The sequence below is a fragment of the Phalacrocorax carbo genome, chromosome 1 (genome assembly GCF_963921805.1).
Source record: "Phalacrocorax carbo chromosome 1, bPhaCar2.1, whole genome shotgun sequence".
In the NCBI taxonomy this organism is placed as follows: domain Eukaryota; kingdom Metazoa; phylum Chordata; class Aves; order Suliformes; family Phalacrocoracidae; genus Phalacrocorax; species Phalacrocorax carbo.
In genome coordinates this window covers 185,741,774-185,761,683 of record NC_087513.1, presented here as the reverse complement: position 1 = coordinate 185,761,683, position 19,910 = coordinate 185,741,774, and the positions used below count along the sequence as shown (strand labels likewise).

Sequence of the window (19,910 nt, the reverse complement as noted above, 5' to 3'; positions counted from 1 at the left end):
TTGAGAGGTAATTTGGAAAAGGTCATCTGGTTTCTACAATTTTGAGAAAAAAAGCACAACTGATGGCTGAGAGTCCTCCTTTAAATGCCCCAGTGTCACCAGCTACCATCCCTCAGAAACCGAATCCCCACACAGCTTGATGGGTTTAGCACTTAATCTTGTCAGCGTATTTGAACAGCCCCCAGCATACAGTAACTCATTCTTGATGTAGGGGAATAGACAGGGGTCGGCGACTGGAAGATCACGGGCTGTGACGGAAAGATAGACTCCTCCCCATAGGAGTGGCAGGAACAGGAAGCGCAAGAGCTATATAAGCGTGTGACACAGCTAAATAAAGGGACATTTTGTATCCATCATATTGATGTCTGTGCATCACTGTCCCCAGGGTGGGTAGAGCCCTGTGTCCCGGAGATATGCGGCCTAAGATAAGTTCTCCCATAGAAGCGTACAGCAACATCTTACAACCATTCTTATGACCCAAGCAAAAATACAAACAACTAAACATGTGGCCATCATGCACAATATTCACAGAACAAAGGAGGAGACACCAAGAGCTAAGAGGAGACAATTCAATCATTCAAATGCAAGCCCAAACCAAAACAGAACAAAAAAAACCCCAAAAGCCAAGCAAAACCAAGTGTGCATGCCTAGAACTAGAGATCATCACAGAAATGCTACGTAAATATAAAAATTCTGACTCAATTTAGCACTTAAATCCTTGAGATCTGCTTTACATACGACATCCTACAGTAGTGAGTCTCAGTTTTCAAGTGGTATAAAATACTAATCTCTAGAAAGTAGCCCTTCATAACCTTAAAGCTGCACCACAATTAACATATAATCAGAGTGAACAGGTTTTAGCAAGTAACTGAGAAAAATTGCAAGTTATAAAACACACCTTGGATTCAGTAGAAGCCTAAAGACCATAACATTTCTAACACTAGCCTTTTGACATGCTTAAGCCAGTGTAGTAAAAATTACTCAAAGTTACAAAGAATTTTCTCCTACAAAAAACAAAACCCAAACCTTACTCTTAGCCAGACACAAAGTATACGCTTTTGACAACATTTGATGCTGAAATGCAATTCAAATAAAAGTCAACTATTAGAAAAAAACAGACATCTCCATGTTAAAGTGTCAAAAAAACTTTAAAGAAGACATTTTGAAAACCCACTAGCATTAGTCTTATGTTTAGGAATTGCTTTTCAAGAAAGGCAGGGGCATGAGACTCTTTCCAGTCCATCTACTGTCTCTGCTGCTACTGCTTACAAGCGCCAGCCCAGTCCCAGCGCTATTTAATCTGTGTGCATCAGGGGTAATCCTTCTACTAATACGACTGAGATTTGTCTATATGTTTTGTATTAGCTGTGTCTAGTTTCCCAGGTTCACAGGCTCTTGCTAACATTGGCATTTATTTGCGCTAGTACGTTAATGATATTTTGAAACATCTTTCTTTAACAAAAGCAGAAAAGGGCATTTTTATTAAACACTACTTGACACTGTAGGAGTCTCAGCTGTCATGTACCTTTCTGGGAATTTCAGTGATATAAGCCCAGAGGATTCAGCAGAAGAGAAGGGAGCAGGCTAGGAACACACAGCCTCAAGAGAGCTCTGCTCAAGCTTCTGGGAGATTGCACTCGCACTCACCTTTTAGAATAAGACTTTCTGAAACAGTCTCCTTCACTGGCTGTAAAGGAAGCCTGCACAGACTAGCTCAGACCTGAAATTAAATCTTTAGATTCCTAAGGCCACCTGATATCCTATCTGATATAAGCATGTTGCCCATTTCACAAAAAAATACTAATGGAAGGGCAACACACTTATTTACTACTCTGAGCTGTGGGGGGAAAAAAAAACTTCTACTATAGCAACTGCAGTCTGAGAAGCACCCTTAGAAATTTTAACGGTACTTAAAATCGTCAGACATTGTTGGACTGACTAATATGTAACTGGTTGGTACTATCAGTGAAATAACCATTTTTTATTCTTTCCAAAGAATTTATAAATCTTTCATAAGAAAGATTTTTTTCATTTGAAACACTGAATAAAGTACAATACTAGAACATTATTTTTCTGCCTGCTTAGCCTGTGCAATTAAAATCAAATAACAAAAGCTTTGGAAATTTGCTACAAATTTTCCAGTCAAGAGGAAAGAATTAAAACTAAAAGCTACAGACAATGAACCTACAAAAAAGAGTTGAGAAATTAATAAAAAAAAAAAAGCTAAAATAACATTCTAAAGAATATTACATTTCTAAAGCTCTCTCTCATCATTTGAATAAAAAATATTAATAATTTAAGCTTTTGGTCACACCAGACAATCATTTTATAAAGTAATTTTTCTATTTTATGATATTCTACCCTAGAAATGTAACAGAAAAGGACTCCTTTTTATTTTTAATCTACCAATTTCTTGAAAAGTAAAACTAAAAAACTGTAGTCATAAGTAACTTCTTAAGTGTTTCAAAGAAAGTGTTCACACTCACCAGTGCTGCCGCTTTCAGATTTTTCTTCTGGTTGGCTTTCTGGAAAAAAAACCAAAACAAACAAATGAACAAAAAAGGAAACGTAATGTTTCCGTGTTGATTATTTGAAATGACATCTAAGAAGTGGGTTGCAAAGCAAAGAATGATAAATTATTATAAAAATCACAACCACTGGGTTTGATTAATCTTTATAGATTTACTTTCTGAAGAATAATTTTCCACAGGGAGCAACAAAAATACCTCCTCTAGTGCCCAAACTCACAACTTAAATGGGAGAACTCCATTAAACCACTGAGCTCTGCAGGAATGAAGCTACATATTTGTACAGAATCAGTAGTAGGATTATACTCAAGCAACAAATAGCATCCATTTATCTCACTGGTCAGCCTAGACAAACGAATATTGCTTTAGTATATTTTTTAAAATATCAAGGTTCTGCAAAAGAATGCTCTTAATTGGCATTAGGTAAACTTTTGAACTTGATCTACCTCTTCTCTCCCCTTTCTGCAGATCACACAAGGATTTATTTCTTCAATCTTTTCCCTTTCTGATCATTGGCACTCAAATGGTACTATAGCCCAACTTGTTAGGTAAAAAAATATACACATAATCAGAGACATCTCCTGTTCCACAGAGCAGAGAATCTAAGTATGTATGAAGGAAAAAACCTAGGCAAGTGCTGCAAAGTGACTTGCCAAGAAATTATCACTCGGGTGAACGGCAGAGTCAGATTCAGAAGCAGGTTCTGTGGGAAATTCCAATCCCACATTTCAAGAGATGGCAGCCGGTGGATGTATTTTGGTAAACTGACTTCAACACCTACCAAGTCCTATGAGATTATATCCCTACATAAATTCGTCAGCCTGAAATTTGACTGCTCCTCCCATATTTCTCCTTTTTACACATCTTCTAAAGGTAGAGGAGAAAAAGAACATTTTCACTTATCTGTAATACAGTTAAAAATGGTAAAATACACTTGTCCTTAGCTCTCAACTCAGACATGTCACAGCTATCATTACAGACTATTTACTTACAGGCAGAGTGAATTACTGCTCTAACTCAGAGAGTAATTTTTGAGTTCAGTTAGTTTGATCATTTTTGCCATTTACAGGCTGGGTATTACCAGAACCGAAAACGTGAAATACTTTACAAAACATTTTTCTTGCCACAGATTCTTGCTGGCTTTCATGGCTGATGCCCCAGCTGACTCTTTGAGATGGCTGACAGCCCAGGGACTAATGCAAATGGAAAAAGCCGTATCTGACAGATCCTTCCTTTTTTACCGGTGGCTGTCCTCAGTCTTAGCAGCTGAAGGCACGTGCTTTCTCACTGAGAAAACATCATTATATGGCCTCTTCACAGCCATGATCATTCACAAAGCAAGTTAAGATCCCTATCAACTTTCAGATATACATGCAAGATAGCCTGTTTGCAGAAAAACACGTATTTTCTCATTGACATTTTTTGTGTGTATTTAGCACCATTTACAGCATAATGTTACTACCCAACCAGTACCCTAACTCAGTTATAACTTCATTAAGGAAACATTCAGTGCACACACAAGAAGCAAAGAGGATGTAATGAAGAGCATGCAAACATATTAAGATACCAACCCCTGCCTGGACTGGGATGTAAGAAGTAGCCAGATTTGAAGCTGTTGCTCTTTAACTCTGTTTCAATGAAAAGACTAGCTACCCAGCCAAAACTACTGCATAAGACAAACACACTTAAAAATTTATTGGCATCTCTGATTCAAATAACAATAAATGTGTATCATGTGTACAGGGGGAGTGTGTGTATTTGCCTGTACGTAGCAACAGAATCTGCCCTCAACAGCAGAGCCAGAAAAACAGACAAAATTCAAGCCTTGCAAAAAAGTACAGGTTATTTTTTTACCATTAGAAAATTTGTTTTTATTGTGACATAATCATAAGTCTCTGCTTTAAAAATCTTCTCAGTACTAGCACAAAGAAGGTAAAGGAAGTTGTACTATCTCTACTCCATATATTTTATCAACACAGAATACTGCTGCTAAGCCTCTGCCACAACATGCAAGATTCACAGATAACTGTCATCAGGTTGGGGCTTTTTGGTGGTTTTTTTTTTTGGTGAGGTTCTGGGGGGCGGGGGAAGTTGGGAGGGGTTTGTTGGGTTTTTTTTCTACATGTACATCAGTGTACTGAAGACTGAAAAAAAACAAATTTAAAGTCAAAGTAGGCAGAGAGCAACTCTATTCCCACCACACTCAGCCCATTCTAACATCCCATATATCTTTTACATTATATCTTCAATTGTTTAAATTTGTACAGGAATTAAGTCTATAGTTTTAATAACAAAAATGAGAAGAAAATCAGGAGCTTACCCCTGCCACCCACTTTACAGTAATTTGTTAATCTTCACAACACTCATATGAAGTAAATAAATACCATTTCCATCTTTTAGAGATGGAGGAGAGACATGATGTAAGCACAGTTGTTTCCTAAACAGACTGTATGTTACAATAGTTCATCCAAAATCTTGACCCATCAAAATCCTGTCTGCAATTAGACTAGCTTGAGTCACATATTCTACTTTTCTCATGATGGGTTGCATCTTCTTTAAGATCCTCACAAATATTTGGAAATGTGCATAAATGCGAGAGATCTGAAAGGCTGCTGTTGCTTCTATTTCTTTTGATCATGAGGCTGCTGATAGGTTTTCCTCTTCTGCTAAAAGCAGTCCGTAAAAGATTGAAGCACATAAAGGAACAAAGAAGCATTAAGTAAGACCCTAAAGCATTTTGGAGACTGGAATGTGTGGTTAACTGACAGCCTGAACAAATAGAGACAATTGGAAAGTGCTGTTAAAGTAGACAGGTATACGTCAAAACTCCTCAGCAGGCAGACCTAAGATGGCAGAAGGATGAGGGAGGGCGTTTATTTCCTAAATAATAGTTTGATGAAAAATTTGAGAAGTCAAACATTCATCTAATAAGATTAGTAGTATCACAAGGCATCAAGATTCTGAGCGCTATGTACTTTACTGGAAATAATTAAATGTAATTATAGGAGTAACTGCTTTAATGAAAGAAAGAAACATCATTCCAGGATTTTTATTAGCATTCCTTCCCGTCACATTCCTTTAAATGGCTGGATATATCTGATATTTCAAAATACAAATATACAAAATACAGAATACAAACCTCTGAATATTCATTTTCACTGGAATACAACCATGTACTATATGTTATACAGTAGGCATGACTCATGTACAAACTCAGAAAAGGTCCTTTCATATATGAGAAGCTGTAAAAAGGAAAAAAAACCCAACCCAAAACAAGGGGAGAATATTCAAGGGTGTGGGAATAAAGGAGCTATTCTAAGGTATATAGGCAGAGTAATATGTATTATTGAAGAGGAATACATAAAAATTTTTAATTCCATGAACTGAGATTCTGAAAGAAGAAAAGATTCAGAAAACTGGAGAACGCAATGTTAAGAGCCAGCAGTCTTCTGTGAAGCATGAAACAGCGAAGCAATCCATGCATGAATGCTGCTCAGAAACGAAAGTCTGGTAGTCATTCTGTCAATGGAATTCTCTAAACACTTTTTACTTTCAGTAAGATGGAACAAGCATGAAGGAATTTAAAGGCACTAAAATAGGTTTTAAGGCAATCCCACTTATGAAGGGGGTTTTGTGAAGATATATTCAAAATTTCAATAAAATGAGTCATCTCACCCAACTTCACAGAAATATACTTTATTTACGCCTACAGTGTGAAGTCTTCCTCTCCACCCATCAGTCCTTTACAGTTAGGGATGCAATTGCCTACCAAGGTCTGTGTTTTCCCAAGTCACATTAGTAGCACATTTTTCCAAGAATTAGCTCAGTAAGAAACTTTTATCATTATCTATAACATAGCTGTATTTTTTAATTTGTATTTAGGGCCAGGAATCCTAAACTACCTGCTGGCAGAAAAATTAAGCAATAGGAATTAAAGCAGTATGGGAATCAATTTATAATCACCATCAGAAAAGTTTTCTGTTAATTGTTTAACAAAAACATGTTCCCATTCCTTCAACCAAGAAAGAAACTGTCAAATTGTAGCACTTCCTTATGCCAGGGTGTCTGCCAGTAGGAAGATCAGAAAAAAAACCAATTTTAACAAAACACACCCTATGTCAAGCCCATGACTTGCCCCTAGATAGTTCTTAGCTATACACACATACGAAAAAAATCATTTTGCTCAATACAACACATTGAAATATATGCAAAATGCTCTCCTTTCCTCCCGCCCAAAAAATTACAGCTATGATAGCTGATGACAAAGATAAGATAAAATGACTGGAAGCACAAATAGCATTGTTGCATAGCAACTGTTGATGTACATATGGTGATGTTTATGGAACAGAATGTAGTTCATATTTAAAGCAGAAATAATACTGAAATCAGCCTAGACAGCAAGACCTAGACAGCAAGAGACAACTGTGCTTTGGATCCCTCTGCAGTCATCACAGAAGCCACACTTCCCGCCAGCTTTGCTAAACTGATGTTCAGGAACACCACTGCAGGTCTTAGTCATCTGCCCAGCGATGAAGACAACGCGAAGTCTCACATATGCAAACAACCTTGCAAAGGAAGCAGGGAGGTATTTTGCAACGTGTGCTTTCAGAGTGCATTGTCCTATGTATTATTCGTTAAAACTATTTCAAAATACAGAAATAGGAAAAGAAAGAGCCAAAGTCCCAGAGTTAGCATAAACAAAGAACACCATGTGTGAAAGCTAGCATAGGCCAGATTTTTAATATTATCTGGGATGGGATCCACTCTATCCAGCTTTACATTAGAAGAGAGTTTAATTTGTGTTTCAATTTATGTATTAGCTATATCCAACACATAGAATAGAATAGAACAAAATGGAACAGACTATTTCAGTTGGAAGGGACATACAACGATCATCTAGTCCAACTGTCTGACCACTTCAGGGTTGACCAAAAGTTAAAGCATGTCATTAAAGGCATTGTCCAAATGCTTCTTAAGCACTGACAGGCTTGGGCCATCAACCACCTCTCTTGGAAGGCTGTTCCACTGTTTGACCACCCTCTCGGTAAAGAAATGCTTCCTAATATCCAGTCTAAACCTCCCCTGGTGCAGCTTTGAGCCATTCCCATGCTATCACTGGATACCGGGGAGAAGAGATCCACTCCTCAGGAAGCTGTAGACAGCAATGAGGTTACCCTTCCCCCTCCTTTTCTCCAAACTAGACAAAACCAAATTTTATATTAGCTCAGATCTAGTACACATACTGCAGAAGACCAAGAAACTACAATTCATTAGACTTGGACGTAACAAATGGCACCTCAGAAGAGCCTACTGCTGTCCATTAACTAATATGGGACCACCAGAGATATAGAGGTTTACAAGGTAAGAACTAAAGGATTTTTTCCAACTACAGCAGGTATTAGACGCAACTTCAGTTAAGACAAAACAAAAAACACAGAAAATCCATTTAGAAGTCTAAAAATTACACCATGCAGAAATTATTAAATTACTTGTCAAGTTTGATCTCTTTTGCTTGCTCTAAGTTACCTGACTATTCAATGTGAAGTGCTGAATTATCCAGAATACATAAACTCCCTGCAGCATCTTCCAAGGTTAAAAAATATTTTGGAGGCAGCTGTGTCATTCCACATTCACTTTCTGAAAGACCATCAAAAAGATGGTCACTACAACACAAGGATCCCAGGATCAGAGGACAGCTCACAGAATAGTTCTCAGAGCTTTTAATGTGCTCCGGAAAAAATAATAAAAATTTTAAAAACCACACAAACCCCACCCTTTATAAAAGAAACACCTGTTTTATGCAGTTTTCTCCACTTCAGTCCTCAAGACAGGTATTGACTGAAAGCAACAGTGCACAAATAACTTTTTTATTAATATTTCATTTGCATAATTCCTCAAATGCATCCTTCCAGATGTAGCATTGAAAATGCCATCTGCAGTTCCACAGCATCTTAATCTTTAGCCCACAGTTCAAACCGGCATATTGATTCTGTTATATGGTGCACTTTGCAAAAGAAAAAGGAACAAGACCACCAATGCTTTTCACAAAAATATGTTAATGTTAATTTGAAGACAAATATTGGTCTGTGACCATGAGGATGAATGCATTTCAATTTCCTATGACTGTCTCTTACTGCAGATCGACAGGTGTGCAAAGATGTGTAAGCTTTTATTGAGTATCTTTCCATGGTTGATGTAATTATAGTGTTTTTTTCCATGTGGACTTTCTGGCATCAAATAGTGCAGCAGCCTTTCTTTCAGTTGCAGTATCCATATAGTTTCATTCCACTCTTCAGACACCTGTTTTCACACTAGCCATAATTCACTACCAAATCTGTTAAAATTGGCCCTGGAGCTCAAAACATGTTGGCGATGCACATTCAGACACAAGAATGTGGCTGCAGGAACGTGGCGTCTGTAAGAAATCTGCCTGGAATTTGGAATATTTGTGTCACAATCATCTTCGTAACCGAAAAAAGTCGTGCAAGAAAAGCACATTAAAGTTTATTTTTTATTATACTGCCAACGCCAGCTTTAACACAACAGCAAAACGTTTTAGCCATTTTGCATTTAAGCAAGTTTAATGAAAACTCACTGACTGTATGTTATGTTTGCTAATCTCAAGCAAAAACAATTTTGACAGGGTCTATGCTTATTCAGTGCTTCACTCCAAACTTTTCTCATTTCACTACCTACCCTTTGCTCCTGATTAATATAACAACTTCTACTCAACAGAGTCACGGTCTTTGAATAACATTTGGTAGTTGTTAAGAAATGCCAATTTTTAATTGATTAAATAAAAATAGGGCAGCTTCTAAGTACCTAAAGGTTTCAGGACACTAGTATTACAGGTGCTAAAACAGAAATAAATGGGCATTTTCTAGCTATCACATTTCAATGACTTCCATTCTAACTGATGATAAATACTCCACATTCCAGTTAAGCATCTGCACTAACTGCAGTGTAAGTTACTATTAGAAGTTTTTGAAGCAATATTTTGTATAAAAAGCATAATCCCATGGGATTTGCAGCAAACGTGCAGAAATCAATGAAGGTATATTCTAAACACACCTTCACATCCAAAACCTCTCACTTCTGTCAAGCATTCCGAGGTCGAGAGGCACAGAGAAACGAAAAAGGATGAGGTACTACTTTAATGCTTACAACATTCTTGAAAACTTGCTCCATGTCCCTTTCCACATTTGTAATCTACAGATTACAAAAATCAGTATTTGTGAAGTGTTGCAAGTCACACTTGCATGTGTGAATATGAAAATACATGAAAATACAATAGTTTGGGGGTTTTTTAAAGTGAAAAACCAATATCAAAACTACATTACTTTCAGAAAAAGAGATAACTGAAAAGTGCCCGAGTTGTACTGTAAGAGCTTGTATTTCTAAACGCAACCATGACAGTCAAGCTACGTGTACCTTAATATCTTAATGCTCAGCCATTAAATATTTAAATAGATTTTAAAAAGGAGGTGATCAAACTTAGTATTCTAACTCTGTCCTGTGACTTATAATTCTCCCTCCCTCATTTACTCCATAAAGCAGAGACAAACTATATTCACAGCAGAGACCAATTCAAGGAGACAAAAAAATATATTAGTTGATCCCAAAAGACCACGGGAACATAAAAAAATTTTTTCCAGTGAAAACCCTAAAGAGGAACACACAATATACTGCACTCCACACTCCCTGTTGTCTTCAGCAGACCCACAGCTGAAATGTACATGATAACCCTATGTGGGGAACTTAAATTAGTTGCTCAATCATATGAAGAAGAGAGACAGACACAAGAAAAGAGCAGTGATATGTATGCAGATAACAATAAAACAGAGACGAAATCTGACTTCTGAGTCTCCTGGCCTTTACAGCAGCCAGTTTATTGAAATCATGTATACTAGAATCGTAACAAACAACTTCAATTCTAACTTACCTACTGAACTTTCTGTGAACACTGTTAAGGTCTGTCCTCCCACACTTTGCAGAAGAAATGGATGTTCCCTTGGGGCACTGACTGAAGTAGGTTTTCCTCCAATATCACTGATGCTTGCAAGCTCTTCATTCAAAGTAAATGACACCTAACAGTCACAATTACCAGAGTGTTACTAAACAGACTCAGTTACAGAGCTTTAAGAGTTATGGGGAAACAAAAACAGAGAAAAAACAAGTAGTGTAGCATATTTCCATTTCAAAAACAGAGAGTGAGATAAGAGTCTTAATATATTGATCTCTTATTGAAATACAGAATTCAAAGCTTTCAGGTACTTAATAAAATTAATCATCTTTTAAAAATTGTAAGTTACTTCCTGCTGAAGTCAGAGAACAATTTGAATTTACTTATTAAAACGTAAGGCATAACAGGTTTTCAGACACTGTTCAGTATGAGTGCTTTAAAACGTTTCACACAGCCAGCCGAGTTCCAGAAAAAGTGCTAATGTACCACAACATTTGCTATTAGCCTGAGGACTCCTGAATTGTACACAGCCCAGGAGAGGTTCAAATACACCTCCTTTGCTATGTTTACATCGTATACCCAATACAGGAGCTGAGGAGATACTGGGAGAACTGGGTAACCACAATCCCTAGCCACAGAACATCGAAAGAAACCTGAAAAGGGACTGTTCAGACCTGCACTGCATACTTTTCCTGTACGTCCTGCTCAGTTAGCCTCATCCTGCCATGCAGCAACAGGGTCCCTGGGAAGCCACCCATTCTCATGGGGTTCCTCACCGCTTGGCTCCGCACAGACTGCAAAATGCACTTTGTGGCTCTCATCAATATCAAGATTTTGGTGTGGGGCTTACAAAATTAGGGAGGTTGGCTCATATTCCAGCCTAGAAGAGTCCAATCAAACATCAAAACCTCCAGTAGAACTCTCTCCACTTATTCTAAAGGGAGTTTGGCCAGATTATCAAATGGCAAATGAAGCTTACTTCCCTGACATTTTTTTGTCCAGAGTTTCTTCCAATTGAGCAACAGACTGACGTGGTATTTGAAGTAATTCCAACTCATGCAACTTTTCTTCTTGCTTGTAAAAGATACAGGAAGTTACTGTCAGTCACTGAGGGTGCTAATAAATGCAGCTACCTCTGCATACAGCAAAACCTTCAAGTTGCTTTATATGTAGTAGGACCAAATTCCGAATTTAAGAGAGAGTACTTTCTGAAATTGCAACCCTCCATCTCCAACCTCTTTTACTTTACCATTATCCTCCTTACTTCTCAGAAAGCCTTTTGCACTAACACATCTCAAAATGTTGAGAGAAGGTCATTACTATGGTTGCTGCTTACGGATGCGTAAACAAATGTAGGGAACAAAGAGACTTGATCAAAGTCCCACAGTAAACCTATGGGCAGAGCTACAAACAGGATTCTTTGCTCCTGATTCTGTGGTACAATGCTTCATTACAGGTGTAACAAAAAATATGTGACATTAGAAACCAGCATATTGTACACAATTTTTAGAATTTAAAATATAACACATTCACAGCCTTTGTATTTAGTAATTACTTACTTCTGTTCTTCCTTGATTTCTGCAAAAGAAAATATTTAATGTTTTAGTTTCCATAATCTAATTCCACAAGTTTAGTTTCCCTGATAAAAAAGCAAATTTAAATTCTAGTTTTGTTACTCATCTTCACTCCTGAGCTGCTCATTTTTTTTTTATGCTGATGCCCAAGAATAAATGGGAAAAGTCAGCAGGTGAGAACAGAAGCAGCAAAATAGCACGTAAGTAAGTTAAAGAACGTTCTCCAGTTAGATGTGCATATTCCTTGGGTTTAAGAAATCAAACATCATGTAATGGGATACAGCCACTCCCCAGTATAATTTCAGATCATTTATGTCTTGATAATCACTATACAAGCAAGTACCTTTCAGGTTTCAGAGAAATATGCACAGTGTTTGCAAGACACAGGATTACGTATTATAAGGCATGCAACATAATCTATTTTACTGCAGGTAACTTCTAAGAATTGCAACCAGTGAAGGTACAGTAGAGGCTTACTTGGCAATCCTTAGTTTTCCCACTTCACCTCTTCCTGAAGCTTTATTCCACTGTTGTGACAAGTACTTGGGCACCTAAAAAAGAAGACAAATTTCAAGAAAAGCAGGTTTAAAAATTCTATATAAATTTTGAATGACCATGTACTTCGAATGCGGTTACCCTGACCACTTCAGAATACAGTATGATCTAAATGTAATAGACAATATATTCTATTAGGGAGAGCAAAGAGAACAATGTAGCACAAAATCAAGGTCAGTGGAGAGTCCCAAACGAGGGAAAAAAAAAAATCTTATAATACCTTTAATCTCAAATACTATTATCCATTCATGAAAGGAAAAAAAAATCAGCATCATATCCTTAAACTAAGGAGTCCAAATAATTTTATCAAGTAATACTACACTTCAAACATTCATTAGAAATTCTCATCTCTCTACGAAGGGAAAAAAAAAAAAAAGCCAAAAAAACCACCGATGAGAAGTTAGGCAACAACGACTCAGAGACCAGAAGGTGCTGTGAAGGGAAGGCTTAGCATTTGGGAAACTCATCGACACATTCAGCAGCAAACCATAGCTCTGCTCCTACCAGATGCCCACTTCTTCAATGGCAGAACCACCCTATGCAGATCTGCCTCCCAACACTCATTCCCACCCCTCCGCTCTACCGAGAAAGGTCTTTGTGCAGCAGGTCAGTATATGGAAAGAGCAAACTGATCTGTCTGGGAGGTGTGGGGGACTGTTACGTTTGAGCTGTGCTGATTGTATAATTAGCACGTGGAACAACCAAGCCGGGGTCCCAGCCCATTTCCCCGAACAACTGCACAAAGCAAAGGTCAGTGCAGGGGACAGGAACAAGCGGCCCTAACTAACCTGATACATCCAAGGAATAAAAGCTGCTCCAGTGACACTGACTCACCCACAGACACATTCCTTCAGTTACAAAGGTTTTAGTACCTGCAACCTCAGGTGGCCTGGGCTTATGATGGACAGTAAAGGCACCCACGTAACCAACCAACAAGCTGGAATCTGGCTTGCCAAGCAGACTTGTTTCTCCTCTTTTCCCATCAATGTGGCTGAAATCACAGCCTGCCTCTCTACTCTCTGGCCAAAAAGGTACCAGCTAACTGCTGCCAGGAAAACTAGACCCCCAACAGCTGGCACTTCCATGGCCAGCTTCAACGCCTCGCTGCTGCCACTGCACTGCACACCCACACTCTCCAGGCTCCCAAAAGTGTCCCAGATGTGACGATGCATGCATGCTTGTGTGCGGCAGCAACAGCACTCCTTTTTTCTGGAGAGAGTAATGCCAGGAGAAAGTGTCCAGTTCTCAGCAGAGTTACCCCAGTTCTCCCTAAAGACCAGGCAAGCTGAGAGACGATGAACATTTATTCTGTGAAATCGAAAGGTTAAACATTTATTTTGATATACAGTGCTATGAGTGATGAACACCTATAAATTGGAGCACTTGTTTGAGGGCACAGTTTCCCAGAACTTCAAAAGGTGGACTGCACTAGTGGCTGCCACCATCCTGCCTCAGAGAAGAGCTCCCAGCTCAGCCCGTGCGCTCAGCCCCAGTGAGGCACTTCAAGCTTCTCAGTTTAGCCCCAGAGGAATGAGGAACTTTTGTCTACCTTCTCTGCTCCACCGCGTGGCAACTGTTCTAGCCATGTCTACCTTTCCTTGCAAGAAGCCAGCTCAATCGGTTAGAAGTGCAGAATGCAATGTTTTGCAGATCACAGGTATTTTTCCCCCACCATTCAGCAATTACGAATGTCTTTTCTATGATGACATTTATACAGACTGAACGTGACACATTAGTACAACAAATGTGAGATTGGAGCAATTTCCCCCCTACACACAAGCTATTAGATGTAGAAAGACCGTGGCACATCGAGAGATGGAATACAGACCTGAGGCAATGAGGGAAATCTCACATCTGACTATTTAAAACTAACTCTAAGTTGTTCAAGTGATATGGAAATTACAGGTTTTTTTCAAAAGGAAATAGCTGAAAGCAGTCTAATAGAAGCTACAACTTCCTATAAACTCCTTTCTTACTAATAAGGATGCAGCAGTTGCTGGGGGAGCGTCATTGTAAAGACCTAAAGTAGTCTCAGTGTCTAGCAAAACAGTGGCTTGTTAAAAGAAAAATTATTCACTGTTCCAATGCCATGTACTAAAGAAGTATTCTGATACAGGAATTTTATATCTTTTTTCTTCACATGCTCATGACACATCAGGACAAAACTACACTCCTTAATTTTGCAGCCATGTTCTTCACTGGTACACCAAAGTTTATTCTAGCTCACACAGTAAACAGCTACTGAAAACATCTGTGCCCACGCAGAAAAATGGTGCAAGACAGAGCCAGTAAGAGGAGAAATGTACAAAGCTCTGCCTGTGATGTTTTCTGTTTCAAGCAGCAAAGAGGCACTTTGTAGTCTGATTTTTGTCTTGCATGGAATAAAACTAAGCCAAGTTTCACTGCACAGCTGAGGAGGCGAAGAGCCTGTTCCAGGAATTTGCTGACAAACAACAGCCTGCTAACTTCCTAAAGCTAAAATGAATTTAACACTAAGCTTGCATTTACCTGTTCTTAAAAAAAAAAAAAAAAAAAAAAAACAACACCAAAAAAAGCCCCAGAAAACACCTTGCAACTGGTGCTTAGAACTTTCCTTTAGTCTCACAGCAGCCTATGAAGTACTAGTAGTGGAATAGCTAGAAAATCCAGATGTCCTCTAACTGCTCAGCCACACTAAATGTCAGTCCAGGTTTCCATGAAGTCCTAACACTGGGTCAAAAATGCCACAAATGCACAACAGAAAGCCATGAATTGGTACAACCTACTGATATATATTTTTTTCCACAGTTTTCAAAGTGGTAATTTTCTACAACAGATTTCATGCCAGATCAGATATAATTTTCTTTCTAAAGCCAAGATAAATGCTATGACATGTGCCCCAGCCCACTCCATAGAAATATTATTATGTACTCACACCTAATCTGTATCTAATTTATATTGCCAGGTAATAAAGTAGATACATGTTCAGTATGAGTGGACAAGGAGTGAAGGGCTCTCATGCTGTTAAAATCACTGACTTGCTATATAACATAATCAGACAAGGAATTTATTCAGATTAAGAGGCTGCAGATCAATCACGCTTCTTTCAGCTGCATGGGAAACAGTCTCAGAGTGCAACTAATCTCTCTGCTGGCCTATCTGCAGTCAAGGGCTCTGCAGAGAAAGAAAAATGGTTATGAAGGCCTGTGATCAAACGATTACTTCTACCTACACACAGTTACTTCAGTTAAAACCAGCTGGTACCCTCAAAACCGCGAGCTAAACTCTGTAGCTCTATGCTAAGGGCATAAATAATCACAGGATGGATTAAATAAAGTCTTACACACTGCAGGCATCTTAATTTGCTTTCTTTTCAGTTTAGCATATTAAAAGTTTATTTCAGTTTAGCATATTAAAAGTTTAACTTACGGAGACCAGTCAGTTTGCAAACTCCTTACATTGCTTGAAATAATGTACGGAAAACAAGAGCAATCAGCTTTTACAGAGCAGAAAGAATTTCCAAAGATCCCACAGCAGGATTTTGCAAAATGTACACCCACAGAAAGGCTGACTTGTGGACAGAGTACCTGAAAGACTACTGAACCTTTTCAAGACAAGTGGCCTTTATTCTGGGATATGTACCTAAGAACGCTCTTCTCTCCAAAACCCATACAATTTAATCATGAGAAGAAATGTGACATACTAAGTAGCATCACTTCAACACCTCTTCAGACTGCTGTTTTGTTCTTGCTACTCCCATCACACAAACGCCCAGGCACCAGTACACAAGGCACCCTGCAGGTAGCGTAGGGCACAAGGGCCCCTGCTCCATGCATCTTTCAGCTTCTTCACAGCTTCCTACCTGCCTTTGGATCAAACCAGACAAACAGCCCCTATCTGTAACGAACTACCAATTTTCTGTATGAAATCACATCAGCTCTTTCTCTATATAGCAATCCGTATGCAGTATGTACATCAGAAACTGAGTAAGGCTGATGTCAGGTTCTGTGTTTTCATTTTCCTTGGAAGACACAAAGAAGAAATTATATAAAGCTACCATCTTTCCAAATATAGATCAATGCAGCAGATTAAATGGATAAAAAAAAAAAAACCATCACACAGGGAATAAGAAATTAACAATTGTAATGCCTATCACTAAGTGGGTTTCACTTTACCACAAGTACACAACCAATAGTTCTTATAATATTGCCCTATCTTAGCTTTCACTGAAAACACAGAAAAAAATTATTCCAGTTGCTTTCTGGGTTTGTACTGAAGCAACTCACTTGATTTCTGGTACCTCTTCTTACTGCTCGTGCTTCTAAAGTACTCATCACTACATTTTTTTTTAATTGCCTGTTAAGCAGTCTCTCTGGAATACTTCCTGTGCTAGCATAATACATGCTAAAAGGAAATTAAATAAACCAGGTTTTTTTATTCCAGCAGAACCGATTGCTCTCTCTCCCTCAAAGGAAGGATAAATTCAGCCTCATTATCCTAACTAGTGAAGATAAAAAGTACAGATGCTATACACTCTCATGCCCCTGAGTGTGTTGAAGGCCTTAGAAACAAGGATGTTTGTTTCCAAGTTCAGGTCTGAAGGAATTCAAAGGATAAAATCCTGCACATCCCTTGCTATGGTCTACCAATGTTAGCAGCTTTGTAACTTTTAAAAATTTTTATTATACAAGACGACAGCCAAATTATAAATTCAGACCATGTGTATGAAGGATTACATTAACACTTACTTGGAAGAGCAATATTTAAGCATTCCTCTTGGTCTAGTTTTCTCATTAGACAAGGCAGCACCCTGTCCTCACAGAGCAGCACCAACTAGAAGCACAAATGTGCCTAAAAATTCCTGGCTTGCTTCAGGAACCACCAAACTGTTTCAGACTAAAGGACAAGTAAGTTCAGTGTCCTGCCCCCAAATGCTGCCAACAGCAGTACTTACGGAAGAGCAGGAGAACATAAGAAAAGGTATTTTCCCAGCATGCTGTTCTAGTTACTGTGATCTTTGATGCAGCAGCCTTGAGGTATGGAAGCATATTCATTTTTAATATCCCAATCTGATTTTCTTGCCTGAATTTGTCTAATGGCTTTTGGAGCTTCCGTGAAGTTTGGACATTCTCAACTTCCTATAGCAACAAGTTCCAAAACTTAACTACATCTTGTGCAAAACGGTACCTGCTTTGTTTGCTCTGAGCCCCACCACATGAATTTAATTTGACACACCCTTAATTCTCCTGTTCAAACTGACTCTTCCCTACTCCCTTCTTCCCTATCCACGTGTGGTGTTACTCATTACTTTACAGACCTCTATCATATTTCCAAATCAATTATCTTGCCAGCCTGAAAGGTAACAATGTATTTAGGAGTTTCCTCCACAGCCACCATTCCTTGTTCCCCAGGTGCCCTTCTCTGTACTGTTTTTAGGTCTACTGTATACCTTCCACAATGGAGGATGAGACCACAGTATTCATGATACAGGTAAGATGATGGCATAATAATATTTTATCTTTTGTTCTCTGTATCTCTTGTAATCATACCCAATGTTGAATCTGCTCCTTTGACATTACATTCTCACAGTTATCCACATCCACTGTGAAACTAAACCTCCTTTCTAGTGACACAACCAGCAGAGACCAAATCGCTGTGTAAATATTAGGATGGTTTCTCCCTGTGCACATTCGATCAGATTTTTTAACTCTGAATTTCATCTGCCATTTTGTCAACCTGTCACTGAGTATCCTGATACGCTTCTGCAGCTTCCTGCTGTCAACTTTCATTTTTACTGTCCTGGATAAACTATTACAACTAGAGCACCATACATTCTCAGTAAGGTTTCATGAAACCAGACCTCCTGGTGTCAGTAAGAAAGAGGAAGCCAGATGCAGCAACCTACCCACCACCAGATGTGCTGTGCAGAATATCTGAAATCCCCCACCATTATCAAGTGCCACAGTAAGAGGCTTTGTTTAGTTGAAGTATGATGGTGTCACACCCCCTCACCACACAGAACCAGGATTTGGGTACTCCCCTGTCCCCACAGGTTTTCAAGTTGACGATCTTGTTGTAAAGGGCCTCAGGCAAGAATGTACTCAAGGACATAATCTTAGCAAGCGTGATCAGGGACATCCTGGAGGGATGCAAACAACCTAGCAGCAGGCACCAGTCAAAACCAAGACAAAAGGAATTAAGGACATCTCCCTCTAGATAGAGTCAGAACACCAGCTGAAACCAACACACCTTGCAATACACTGTGGCAAGATTCCTCGATTGGCCAACTCACGACCATATGTGGAAGAAGGACTCGGTGTTCATGGAAAGGACACAAAACACACCCCTTCAACAAACCACTAGGGACCACTGGAGACCACCTGATACTTCTTCAGGGACTCCTAAGGGACTTAAAATGCACAGGTAATTAAGATGCAAGTATTATAATTAGATCCAGGAAATCTAATGAATAAGTATCCAACTGAGCAATATAAGCTTTGTCTAACACTTGCTGTATGCATGCTAGGAGGAATTATCCCCCGTGCATCCAGCGCCATAATAAAGAACAGCTGCTTCTTAATACTACACTGGTGTTAAAGAGCTTTATTCCCGATTTCGGTGACACTCTGAGCCTGATCTCTCTCCCCAGAGAAGGAAAAGGAGGCCGCTCCTGTTTCGCCCCAGACTGAACAGACTGAGATGTAGAAAAACGGAGACACATGCACAGGGGACTAGAAGGGGGCCGGGGCACATATTCCCCACTGGCTTTAAGCCTCCACTTCCCTCTTCCCTGTTGCCAGCAGAAGTTTCCAAGCCACCTCGACAGAAAGACCCTCCACAGAACAGCGCCGTAGGCGGCGGCTGCGGCCTGGTCAGAGGAGCAGCAGACGTGAGCACGGCCCTGCAGCAGACGGGTGCTTGGGTCTGATTTTATGCTCTTTGCAGCTTTTCACAGCGCCTTCGCTGCAGCCGTGCTCTTCTAGCACTGAGGTGAGCTGTAGCGACAAGACACGGGAGCTCGGGCCTCCCCGCCGACCCTCCGCCACGGGCCGGGCCCGGGGCCGCGCCGGCGGCTTCTTACCTTCACTAGCCACATGCCCGTGTTCTGCTTGGCGCCGGTGAGGTCCAGCTCGCCCTTCTCACTCATGGCGGTGCAGGTGGCCGGGCCGGCGCGGAGAACGGCGAGAGCGGTCGGTGCACGCCGGCAGCGCTTCCTGCTCCCGCGGTCGCTGTACCCGCCCGGACCCGCACGGCAGCGCACCGCCGGCAGACGGTGGCCCGCGGCGGACAAACTTCCTCCGATTAGAGCAT

At 39.6% G+C, this 19,910-nt stretch overlaps 1 protein-coding gene across 1 annotated transcript in view; it reads right to left on the bottom strand.

Moving 5' to 3' along the window:
- Positions 1-19,882, bottom strand: part of GTF2F2 (general transcription factor IIF subunit 2) — a 96,781-nt gene extending 76,899 nt beyond the window's left edge. The window contains exons 1-5 of the mRNA XM_064440840.1: positions 19,681-19,882; positions 12,543-12,616; positions 12,051-12,069; positions 10,471-10,615; positions 2,487-2,525 (exon numbers count right to left, since the gene is read on the bottom strand). Of these exons, the coding sequence (XP_064296910.1) occupies positions 2,487-2,525; positions 10,471-10,615; positions 12,051-12,069; positions 12,543-12,616; positions 19,681-19,746 (343 nt within the window). The 5' untranslated portion in view covers positions 19,747-19,882. The remainder of the gene's footprint in view (positions 1-2,486; positions 2,526-10,470; positions 10,616-12,050; positions 12,070-12,542; positions 12,617-19,680) is intronic.
- Positions 19,883-19,910: the final 28 nt, after the last annotated feature.